Genomic DNA, 13,819 nt, shown 5'->3' on the forward strand with positions numbered 1-13,819 from the left:
CCTTTCGGTTCAAGCGCATCGCATCTAAGAGAGAGAGAGAGAGAGAGAGAGAGAGAGAGAGAGAGAGAGAGAGAGAGAGAAACCCAGCATAAACCTAGTTTTAAGATTTGGATTCTATCTAGTTTTTCAATCAATAACATCTAAATACTGTTTACTTTGTTGTTCTACTACGTTTTATGCAATGAGGTGAAAAACAAGCCAAAATACTAAAAAAACCTATACCCCAAAACAACCAAATACCATATTTTGATAATGTGGAACATGGTGGTGACAATTTTTAGCGATTACATACTTTAAATCTATATTCTAAAAAATGCAACAAAACAGATATTAAATTATTTTATAACGAATCGAAAGTCTATTTTACATGTTCATTAATTTTATTTAAGGAAACAATTGTACGGATATTCCTTCATACAATTTCGTAGCATCATCAATTTACATAGATTAAGTACATGTATATGGTGTAATGTGGAATCATTAAAATTCGTGGTGGCTCAATTTTCTTGGAATTCGTGGGTAGCCCTGAGAATTTAAATCCTCAAAGAAAACACTTTTAAAAAGAGTTATCTTTGTTACTGAAACAGTAGCTAGGCTACGCATCCACAAAATTACATCCCCACGAATGAGCAAAACAGTCATAATCCACAAAAATTGGCCCCAACGAATTTAAATGATTCCACAGTATAGCATGAATGGGTGTACTTACATTGAACGTCTAATCTAATAGTTTTTTGTATTGGGGTTTGATAATTCCATTTAACTTCACAAATAAGCGATGTCATGTCTTTTTTCAATTGCTGTCGTGGCAAATGGCTTTTGTTTGATATCACATCAATTTGTCCACTTAAGTGGGTACGTTTCCATGTTATTTCACAAGACGGGTTACAGTCGACGATACATCTGTATGGACCAACTTTTGCGCATTCCTTTCCAATAACTGTATCAGTTTGAAGTGTATCAAATGTTATACCATCTGGTCCATCTATAACAATAAAGTGGTCGAATTGTTATTTCTTTATTTTTTTTTTAATTTCAGCACCCTATAAAGTTATTTATATGCAAAGAGAAAATACATTTAATTATAAACTCCTAATGTGAATATAAGGTACATTAATTTCAAAGATTATTATATGAATGCCGCGACACGGACAAAGTTTATTTTATTTAAAAAAAACAAACTAGCTATTCGATATAGTTTTATGATAAAATTGAAAAATATTCTATCTCACACAGAGGGTTGATTCGTACTCCATCACTCTTATCTGACGTTAAGTCTTTTTCTGTCGCTGTGCACGAGTACCTGTTGTACTTGAGATCTTTAGTTACATTTAAAATTAGTGTACGACTGGTGATATTTATCTTTGTGTCGTTGACAAACCAGGTGTACGACAAGGTGAGGAGCTTGGAGTAGTAGTCAGGGGCAGAGGTGGATTGACTGAAACACGTCAGTTCTACGTATTCATTTTCTTCAACGTTACGGTCTCCTATTATGTCTGGCTTTGAAGGTTTGCCTTACAGTGAAAACAAATCATTAGGAATCTGTGAGTCATAATCTTTTGCGATAAAGAAATTGCACACATACGAAAAACAGAGTCCTAGGTTTTATTTTCCGTATTTTTTCGTATTAGTCTGTTCTAATTTATTTTTTCAGTGTTTGCTCAGTTTTTGAAGCAAAGACAGTATAGTCTAACGATGCATAACTTTGAATATTATATATTTATCACTGAGTTATTATTATGCTATTATTATAATAACTAATTATTGACTCTTGACCTCCTTAGATTGGTGGCTTTTCGATTTGAAATATTAACTGACGGATACTTGTTTTCCGCGTTTTACACTGTTTGTTACAGTCAGTTCAAGCATATCTTTTACGACATACACAATAGCATAGCATAGCAATGAAATTCCATAGCATAGCATTGGAATAACATACCATAGTATACAATCTTATAATATCCCATTCGGCATATCATACCATAGCATTGCATACAACATTGTTTTAACTCGCTTTCAAATGTTTTTATTTGAACAACTAACGTTCACTTTGCAGATTTGTGGAAAACTTGGGCTTCCTATTATTTTTCTTCGAAATGAGTGGAAGTCTTTTCTTTATGGAGGCATTTTTGTTTAAGTCTCATAGCATAGCACAACATACCATATCATTAATCCCTTTATTTCAATCTCTCATAGCAGATAATGCAAACATCATAGCATACCAGACAAATCTCATAGCATATCTTTAAATCGCATAGCATAGCATACAATTGTAAAAAATATGCATGAAATGACTGTATTCCTTATGCACGAAATTATAAATCATTCAGCACAATTTGTTTTCTAAGTCAACATTATAAATATACAGGCTCATTAGTTAAAATCATAAACATGTCGTAATAGAGTTATAAATCAAATATGGCATAGGCCTTTTCAAGTTAAATGCAAAATTTCTTTGTACGGATCGACTTATCATAAAGAAAAATAATATAAACAAAAGACGAAAAAGACCGATACAAGTCTTTTTTGAGAGTATTTGTTTTTATTTTGGATCTGCATTGTAAATGAATTTATTAATTTTTGGAAAAGAAAACAACTTTTCAAAAACGTTTAAAAATAAACCTTTTACGATCAATTTTTCCTTAGATGCGTCGATCAGTAGACATATATTTTTAAAACATTTTCAAATCATAATATATGAAGTGCCATAGATCAGAAGTGTTACTATTGAAATTTAAAAAGCGTATGAATAAAAAACTACAACAGCAACACTATTCAAAATGGATGTGCCTTCAGCTGATGCAGAGCTATTGAGCTAAATTTAATGGATTAAACACGAATAGAAAGCTAAAATCTGAACTGGCTGAATTGAAAATGAAAGGAAAATAATCCAATGGCTTGTGATATTATTCAATATGCAGCAAAATTCGCTGAAACTGGTTTGAATGTGAGTAAGAACTCTGGTGTATGCAGCTGTGCATAATCAAGCAAGGAGACGTGATCGTGAACGAAAGTAGTTGATATGTCGAGAAACATCAGTGTGTATGCATGATTTTTGTAAATGTTGTGATATCTGTATAGCCTGAGGTGCTTAATTGGTATATCTGCCGCTTTGAATACACCGAAGGAGCTGATGCACTACTCATAGCTTTGCAAAACGATGCTTATACTGATGACCAAATTGAAATACGTATTTTAATTTTAAGTTCAACGTTACCAGAGGTGAACACAGTGTTACCGTGGAAGTGTTTAGGTATATATATTCATTATAATTATCCCTGGAATTGGAAAACAGCCAACCTCTCCGTAAATGTTGATTGTTGATCTCAAGTAGACGAAATCATGAGAGGACGCTTATTATTCTATTTGGTGAATTCAATAAAGTGTATTGTTTATTTTTTAAGGTTAAACTTTTAAATTTTTAATATTCATAAAGTTGTATTCTGTTTGCTGACAATTAAATAAACACAGTTTTCCATTTTGATGACATTATCTATTTTTGGAATTCACGTTCAATAAATGGTGTTAGATAACAGTTGAAAATAGTAGATTCGGGAAATAAAATTATTATTGAAGATATCAAAGAATTTTTTCAAACAATCAAAGCACCAAAATCTTATCAGACTAATGAATTTTAAATGATTACAGAATTGTGTTTGATTTTTAGGAGCAACTTGTATGCTGCGCCTATTATATGATGGTAAAAAAGGACTATCTGGGAGAGGGTCAGCTCCATTCTAAAATTTGATTTAAGTTTGAAAATTATTGTATTCGGATTGTATACTAAAATAAGCGACAAAACACTACTTTAAACAATCTAATAGCTTTCATTACCTTTAGTATGCACAAATTTAAGATGGAATATCGATTAAAGGATGATACAATGTAAGAGAAAAACCTCTTTTTTTATTTTTAAAAGATGACTTGTTGTATTAGAAATGATATTTACCACGATATAGGTGATTATTTGAAAACAAAAACTGGGTGATGTATGATGATGATGTTATGAGAATGATGTGAAAATGAACTTGATTTTATTTAAACAAATCAAAACAACTTTTAGAGAGAGAGAGAGAGAGAGAGAGAGAGAGAGAGAGAGAGAGAGAGAGTTACCTTTAACTATTAGAACAACGCCTCCGCCTGACCCCGCTGCTGTAAGGTGTTCTCCGCCATTATAATATCCAGCATCATCCATTGTTATGTTTGTTATCTCAAAGGAAATATTTTCAGAAGAATAAGGCCTAGTATTATAAATATACTTTGTCAAACTCATATTTTCACCATTGCTTCTTATTTGGAAAATTTTTTTGTTTTTCTTGCTGTGATACACGTCATATATCCCGCTCTTTGGGAAATACGAAGCTGTCCATGACACATTAACTGCTTTCCCAATTAGGCTTTTTACTTTGGTCACTGGAAAATAATAATCACTATAGTTTTACTCAAAATCATTTTATGACATATTTGTATTGATCTTGATCAGAGATTTTTAGGCATGCCTTCGAAATTCAAAGATATAACGCTTGGTTAATCATTGAACACATATTATATTTAAACGAGACAATGTACCCTTTGGCTAAAAATCAATGAAAACCAAAGTAAGTAAATGATTAAGTTTTAATGTTACCCGTCGTTTGCATTTAAAGAGACATGGTGACGATTTTAAAATTGAAAGAATTTTAATGATTGATTAAAACTTCAAACACTCTACAAAACGTTCTTGATCTGTTTTTTTGTTTTTTGGGAAGGGGGGGGTGTCAATTCAGGTTTGTTATAAACTAATGTTCATCATTTTGTTTTACTCCCCATTTGTATTCATTGACATGATTTTTAATGAAATGATTTACCTTCGTATGTGATGTTGTAAAAATCATCCTTTCCAGGTACATTGACCTTAATATAGATGGAATCGTACAGCAGGGCTTTTCGAACAGTATATTCTGTTGAATTTATAGTTTTATTATAACCTCGGATCAATTTGTTTCCTGTTGTGTTCCGATTAAATACATGGTAGGTTGAAGAAACATTGTTCCACGTAAATATCACATCACCGTCATTAAACTTAGAATATATATCCAATTGTTCACCTTTAAAAATATATAAATTGTACATATAATATGATTTAGAATGATTTTAATTATAAAATTATTCTCATTGGTTAACATACGTAAAACGTATCAATGTTTTATGGTCGTTACAATGACCTTGTCAGCAACTACAATGTTTCGGTAAGACACATGCTGGCTGAAGTTTTGCATACTTGTAAGACCATTATTTACAATGTAGCTACTACTCCTATGCACCTGATTCCATTTTGTCTTTTATTTTTTTTTCGTGTTGCCCTTTTTTTGATGTGTCATTCGGTATATGTTTTTGATGTAGTGTACAGTTTGTTATTGACAGTTTTCATACATAGTTTATTGGCATTTTTAATATAGTTTATCAGGTAAGGTATATCTTAAAGATTAACCAGAATATAGATGTCAAAAAAGAAATAAAAAGTTATGGCTGTTAGCTATATAAGACTTGAATTGGATCTTGAATTTGATATGAAAATAAACACATAAACACAATATCTTTTTTTTCCTCCTTCCAACCGACGACGAATTTCAACTTAACACATTGCAATAAAAAACATATGTTCTTTTATGTAAATATACGATTTCAGTGAAGGGTATAATTAACTACCGTCATTCAGCTCATGTTACATACAAAAATAATCCATATTAGCTGATGGTGATGTTAACTGTTAATGCAATGATTATAACAGTGATTTCTTAGTGATACTTTAATCATTAAGCGGCGTTGTGTCATTAACAGTTACTTCAACATGCACTGTAACAACTGTAGAGGTTGGAGGAGGGAGTTATTGTCACTGTAACCAGGGTTTGTGTGTTTTCTGGACCGTGTATATATATATATATATATATATATATATATATATATATATATATATATATATATATATATATATATATATATATATATATATATATATATATATATATATATATATATATATATATATAATTTTTTAATGTTGATTTAGCAAAAAAAACCCAGCAATAAACCTTCAATTAACAATATCCAATTACTGTGGAAAATTACTAACCAGTATGTGCAACATTTTTACATACTACTTTTTTCGAGAATTCAATCCTTTCATATTGTGCCTATTTTGCAAGATTTTTCAGCTTTTAGGACCCCCCCCCCCCCCACCCCCAGCGACTTTCGTGCAAAGGGTAATATTTAGTGATGTCGCACCATCAGATATAAAGAAAGTACCAATGTTGAGTTTACCATGTCCTATCCACTAACTTCTCTTACTATTGTACCTCCAATCTGGCAAAACCAGCACTACAACCATAGCTGCAAGTTTTGCAATTTACTCATGATTCTCATATCACATCTACTTAACATCATGGACTAATTTTAACATGAGACATGCCTCTAACTAATGACAATCCTAAAAATCATTTCATCAATTTAAATACCCTTTACAAGTCGTTAAGTACGGCACCTCTCAATTTTATACAAAAAATGGTGTCCGGTACTTCATCTAAAACTGTCTGTTGCTACCTTAAGATTCAACACCGCGTGGTGTGTTATTTATATCACAAAGCGGTGCAGTTGCAGCGCCTAATGCTTTTACAGTTATTGCATTAAAGGTTAAAATTTCCACCGACAAATGGTTTATCGCCGCATCATCATAAAAGTATATCATAAGGCGTCAAAAATGACCAGAAGTTAAGCGAATCAAGCATGTATCTACACTCTCTACTGCTAATCAAACATACGTTTATTCATTAAGCGTCGCATTCTTAAATGATCAAAATTAGATAGATAGATAGATAGATAGATAGATAGATAGATAGATAGATAGATAGATAGATAGATAGATAGATAGATAGATAGATAGATAGATAGATAGATAGATATATACTAGATGTATAGATAGATGGATGGATGGGTGGATGGATGGATGGATCGATATATAAAAAAATAGACAGACAGACAGACAGACCACAGTACTTAACTTACTTTAAAGACATACATATTTTAGTACATTTTATGAAGTTCTTTTTGTAAAATAGACTTAACTGTCAATATATTAACAAAGTATCGATCAAAATGATCAAAAACTAAACATTAGGGGTAAAAATTCATTATCGATTCAAGCATCAGATTTATATAAATTTGACAAATCTACCTAGAGTCTTTTACAAATTTCTTGTGTTAATTTTTTTAAATCAAAATCGATGGAATACAAATCATTTAAATGATCCCAAATTCCCTGGTAACCACCTTGCGGTATTCTTACAACCTAAAAATGAAGTCGGGGAATAAAAATATAATTATTTCTTTAAATTGGTATTTCTTTGTTCCACATGGTCGTCCACATGTTTATCAGTGTTGAATTTAAAAAAAAAATGACAAAGCCCGGGTGACATTAAAAGATCCGCGTATGTGTCATTATGTTATGGCTGAGGCAAAATCTTCTTGATATCGCTTTTAAATCTAGGGCGTTTCTGCTCCCGTCAAGGGCAGATTTTTCTATGCGCGGGGGTGTTAAGGAAGCATATGGAATCTGAGTTACATGTAATTCCGTGGAATCACAAATCTTAGTTATGTACATATTCAAATATCTAAGCAACGAAATGTTGACCAAAAACAAGTAAAAAATACTTAAGACAATTTTTTTTCAGAAATTAGTTTGCATTACTAGATTTACACATTGATGACGTAGTGACTAAAAGTTGAATGCCGTGTGAATTTAATCGTAAAAGCATTCTAAACATATTCAAAACATAACTAATCTAAGAACTCTAATAAAGTATTGTGGTGTGATATATTGAGAATTGGACGTACGAATACTGGGGGAGATGTTAGTGTTATCAATCATTTGCTAAAAGGTATGTAAATGTTCTTTCATTTCTCGGCTAGGTTTTCCTTTGTTGTTGTTTACTATACAACAATCCAACTAGAACAAAACTACCACGTATATATTGAACTTGAGATTTTATACGTATCATACGTAAACCCGTGCTAGTTTTTATAAGTTTAAAAAATCATACACGGCTTTCAAGGATACACTCTACTGGCCCGAGTGTTAGTCGGATAAGGCCACCGTGAAAGCCGTGATCGATTTTTTAAACTTTTAAAAAGCTGGCACGGGTGCCATGTCCGTGTAAGATCATATTAGCGATCGTACAAGACCGTGTGAGACCGTACGAGACCGTATATACAACCGCACATGAAGTCCATACCACGAGTGAGCTCAACCATGTCAATATCGTATATAAATCGTATGGAATCGTGTGAAACCGTTCCCAAGTCCTACGTCCAACACCCGGATTAACACTCGAATGTCACACGGTCACCATAAGATTCACACGAGTGTACACACGGTTTTATACGACCAATACGGTTTCATACGATCGCCATACAACCAATACGGTTCAAGTACGAATTATGAATTATACATGGTCAAGTACGACCAGACACGGTCTCTACGTCTGTACAAAGCTCGTGTATGATCATACAACACTTGAACACAACAGAAAACACAACTACTGCTGACACCTTTAAACAACAGAGTACTTGCTACATTATGCCTCCAAAGAAGAAGAAGGTCCCCAAAAGAATCCCAACCATGGAAGATTCTCCCAGAGAGAATACAAAAAGGGCCACTAAGGCCCTCCGATCTTTTCAACCTGCTGACCCTGTCGACCCTGATGAGCTCCCCTCGCGCCTTCTGGCCAAAATAATCTCAATGTCTATCAGACTTATCATGATTTCTAATTCCCTTTTTCTGTCATCTGCCATTTTTATAACTTGAATATACGAAAATTGATGAAGCCAAGCCATCAAAATGAGTCAATTTATATCAAAACATACACAAATGCGTGATAATTCGAACATAACTCGAACAAAAGTCGGTGGGACCGTATTTAAACCCTGTAAATGTCAAGTTAATCGAGTAAAAGTCGTGTTTAATTGTACTGGGCCGTAAAAGACCGTACTAGACCGTACTTGGAACCGTACAACAATCATATGAAAATCGTTTGCAAATCGTGATCAAACCGTGACAAACCTTGTGTAATCGAGTATACCGTATTAGAACCGTGTGCCCAACCGTGTTCTGTGTGAGACAGGCTTTAATGTCCATCTATTGAAACCTTACCTCTTACCTGTCAAAGTTAAGTGCACATCGTTTCCTGCGTAAGTAAAGAGGACCTGGGCATGGTTTTCAGGCACATGTATAACTTCTTTGTTTAAACTGTAACTTTTCATTTTTAAAACGACATTTTAAGATAAGCATCTATCTATCTATCTATATATCTATCTATTTATCTATCTATCTATCTATCTATCTATCTATCTATGTATCACTTTACCTGTATGTTTAAACCGTATATAATCAATAATAATTGATAAAAAAAAAATAATTAGCAGTAGAGAGAGGCATATCTTATAAATGTTAAGGTGGAAGGCTGCATCGTCACAATATGTCTGACATCCGTTTGAAACGCCATTTTGTTCCGGATTGATAACATTTTTATCGTGGTACAAAAAAGCTATACACCGTTCAATTAAACTCTTCTAACGAGGGAGATGAGATAAGAATGAAATCACCAAAACGCTTAGAAAATTAGTCAATTCCATTCGTGATTAAAGCTTTCAACTAACATTGATTATCAGCTGTTATGTACAGAAAACGTGAACTCGAAATAGTGTACTGTTTCCCTGCTATTGGCTATACATATTTGTCAAGTTATCTGCAACAGACGATCATGGATATGTGACGGATAATCGATAAAGGTGAACAGATATAATAGTTTTACTTGAACCATATATGCATGATTAATTTAAAACTGACGTTCCGTAGTACCATCTCTTGTATTAACTGATCCCAACTTCCCAAATTTAAAACATTTGCAGTATAAGACTTGCATTGAAAGTTTGACACTTAACTAATGTATTTTAATTAAATAGATAGAGCTAGGTAGCAATAGCAGTTGAAGCCCGGATTTGCAAGCCAAATGAGGGAACGACAGAATCTTGAAAAAGAGCATGTTTTAATTACCACACGTACATGTGTATCACTATGGACATCTAATGTATGTATAAAATATGCATATAGTTGTTTATAATTTGTATTGTATATAAAAAAAAGTAAAAAGCAATGCAACTACTGACGTTTTTTTTTTTTTTAAGAGTTAAATATAGATATAATGCATTCATAAAAAATAAAAAAAAAAATCAGATTCAAACATTATCATAAGCACTACATACCTTATGCCTACATTTTAGCATATAATTGTACTTTTTAAAAATGTTCTTCGTGATTTTGTTTTAAATTAGAAAATGGGTCCCAAGATATTTGAGACCAAAAAAAATCAAGAAAAACAACTCTTAAACAGGATCTTTTAAACCAAGATTTTTGCAATAGTTCAGTATTTCTTTTAATTTTTCAATTTCATTCAATTTCTTTTTTTCATCTCATTAACCAACAAATATTGTTATTATTTTCAGATTTTTGTGCGATTTCATCCAGCAGTTTGCCTTAAACGAATTTTTAAATAATTTAGTTTAATATTTAGATGGATTCCAATAAAAACCATACAAACTTTAATCATGATTATTTTGTTTTTCATTTTCAAACTTTATAACATTTCACTTTCATAAGAGTTTAAAAACAGAAATGTTTAAAAAATTGACATATAAAGGGTTATCTTGAAGCAGACGTATATTTTAAAAATTCTCTAAAAAATCGTCTACACTTTTTTGGTGTAGACATCCCCCTTAATCAGATTAAGAATATGAACAAAAATGTAATTATTTTGTAAAAGTTGTACAATTTCAACGATCGGTATTCATTAGCACCTAATGATACCATACATTCATTAAGTGGTGATAATTTATTAGCCGTTTGGGATATAAATTGTTAATGCAATCATATTTCTCCATTATTGATAATGTTCAAAATAGACCATTACTCCATACAGCTTCAAATAACATTATTTATGCATATTCTTATGAAATAATTGACCTCCATCTCCTCGAAATTGAACCACCTTATCTTTTAAAGTAACGAATCACAGCAACAATACGTGTGTTGCTATCCGCCATTTTTGTGACTGTATTGTTTAACCATATTTGGTTTGAAGAAATCAGGGCGTTGCAAATGCAGCTCTTAATAAAATTCATATTATAAATTATATTCATATCCTTAAGCAAGTTGTATTATTAACGGTTGTTGCATTACACTCTTAAAATACATACTTTTTGAAAATACATTCAATATGTTTGTATAAAAACTATATGTATTTTGTCGTCAGATTGATCATTTTTGCGATTCAACTGTAGTAAACAGTTGTATCTTATCAACTTTTAAAAAGTAATAGTATCTTACCTTGAATATGCCATGCTAATCCAAAAAGAATGAACACAAAAATGAAAGGCATTGTCCTCTATTTTATTTACATTCATAGATTTGATATATTGGTGTCCTTTTTCATGCAACCATATAAGTATGATGCTGTACAAAATCAGGAAGTTCTGAAAGAGAAATAGAATACTCATAACACACAAGCGCAGTCATGTAAACTGGTGACACGGATGTATTTGTAGATGCAACAGATGTATATTTGTTTATTTTCATTGTCACAAAAATATTTTTTCTACAATTCTATTTTAAACAAATTTCAGATATCTTGTAAGAATACAATTGCATTATAATTTTTTTTTGTTTTATCCATGACATAACATTCTAACAGGCTGAAAAGTATTGGTACAAATAATATTTTTTTTAGTACCTTTGATTTTTTTTTCTCTAAGCTGTTTTTGAAAAAAAAATTGTGTGCCGAATAATAACATTAAGGCAATTTAATGCATACTTGCCGTGACACTCAAACACAGTTTTTAAATCTCCATGTTTGTGTTTTCAGTTCCTCGTTGGCCGCTTCCTGGTGTAGCCATCTGTGTAATTTCCTTCTCTGTGTCGTAGATCTCATAATGATGCCTCATGCTTCAGATCTCTAATTGGTCGCCTTTAGTATTGATTTGATTTGAGCAATTGTATTGCCCTCTTATAATAATTATTGCTACACATGTCCAAGTAATTCCTTAGAGTGGATAAAGACAGATCTAGCACCAACCATGAGCGGCATCGCAGTGTCCTTTTAGTTAAAACAATATTGTTTTTTAGAATGATTTATTAGAGAATAAATGACGTAAACAGGTTTTATATAAAAAAAAAAAAAAACATTGTTTATGATTGTAATCTGTAAATCATGACTTTGAATGCAATTGGGGCTATTGTAATTGTCACATTGTCAAAAATAATAAAACATATTTTTTGGATCAAATATTATAGGTAAAAGGAAAACAATTCTAAATCGATGACTCTGTTTTGTAAAAAACAATGTTGTTGACTTTTATATCGATAGGTGTCCCAATCCATTATAGTCATTGTTCATGGACTGAAGTTAAGCGATTTATCAAGCTATTTTATACACTAGAAAACGGGGAATACTTATTTGACATAAAACATGTCTTTATTTGAAGTGACATAAAATGCAAATTTTATTTTATAGTGAGCAGGGCACTTACTATCTTGATAACTGCTTCTAACTACTTCAAAATTAAAAGGTATGTACAGTAATTGTGCACTTGTTTAAACAAGGACTCTTGTATGTTTTTTTTTAGATTGCCGTCACACTTTTCTGCTGTGTGCAAATTTTTGAGTTAAAAGTGCATCCATACACATTGTACGAATCAGCAATGTACTCTCGTCTTCGTCTTATTCGTCCAGGATAATATCTAGCATAGCGAACTATTGTTAAACTTGTTTTGACACATATTATCAAATTCTGTAAACAGCGGTTAAAGTCAGGGATACAAAAAATAGAGTACAATACCAACTAATCTATAAGTGCAATAAACTATTAGTTCAGCTGAATGTCTATTTCCTAAATTAAGTTACTTACCCCATTTTGTTACACATGCATATTTTATGAGACATATTTTCAAAATTTATTAGATATCAATTGTCTTACAACCATACTAGTTCAAAACTTCTTTATACTAAAACCCCGCAATTTCTCGATGCATTGCATATTAAAAAAACTTAACGTTTTTATATGTAAAAATGCATGCTGTAATTAGATGTAGTTTTGATTTATTGCTGATGCTGTACTATTGCGGTTGCATATTTCTGATCTATCGAAAACTTAATTGTTGAAAGCACGAACTACATAAACTGTCTACGTTGGAAATTCAAGATATGAAGAAACGGTTAATTCGTCTTTAATCCCAAATGAACAACGATGAAAATAACCGTTGTTCTAAACTGCGAGAGGAATAACACTACTAAGTTACTAACTACTGATATTCCCGAAAATTGACTACATTCTCTGACAATTTTTGTAAATTGACTGTCCCACTGTACATTTATACTGGCCAGTACTGTAACCCATTGTACCCCACTGTACATGGAACTGACTAGCACTGTACCCCACTGTACATGGAACTGACTAGCACTGTACCCCACTGTTCATGGAACTGACTAGCACTATACCCCACTGTACATGGAACTGACTAGCACTGTACCCCACTGTACATGGAACTGACTAGCACTGTACCCCACTGTACATGGAACTGACTAGCACTGTACCCCACTGTACATGGAACTGACTAGCACTGTACCCCACTGTTCATGGAACTGACTAGCACTATACCCCACTGTACATGGAACTGACTAGCACTGTACCCCACTGTACATGGAACTGACTAGCACTATACCCCACTGTACATG

General features: G+C 32.3%; 1 protein-coding gene across 1 annotated transcript; it reads right to left on the reverse strand.

Moving 5' to 3' along the window:
- Nucleotides 1-590: 590 nt before the first annotated feature.
- On the reverse strand, nucleotides 591-12,161 carry LOC128174891 (uncharacterized). The gene is made up of 7 exons (XM_052840317.1): nucleotides 11,901-12,161; nucleotides 11,417-11,562; nucleotides 4,848-5,087; nucleotides 4,114-4,413; nucleotides 1,233-1,514; nucleotides 710-985; nucleotides 591-595 (listed from the first exon to the last, which is right to left on the reverse strand). Exons 2-7 carry the CDS (start codon nucleotides 11,466-11,468, stop codon nucleotides 591-593), a joined length of 1,155 nt encoding a protein of 384 aa, XP_052696277.1. The 5' UTR covers nucleotides 11,469-11,562; nucleotides 11,901-12,161.
- Nucleotides 12,162-13,819: the final 1,658 nt, after the last annotated feature.

Source organism: Crassostrea angulata, chromosome 2 (genome assembly GCF_025612915.1).
Source record: "Crassostrea angulata isolate pt1a10 chromosome 2, ASM2561291v2, whole genome shotgun sequence".
Classification (NCBI taxonomy): Eukaryota; Metazoa; Mollusca; class Bivalvia; order Ostreida; family Ostreidae; genus Magallana; species Magallana angulata.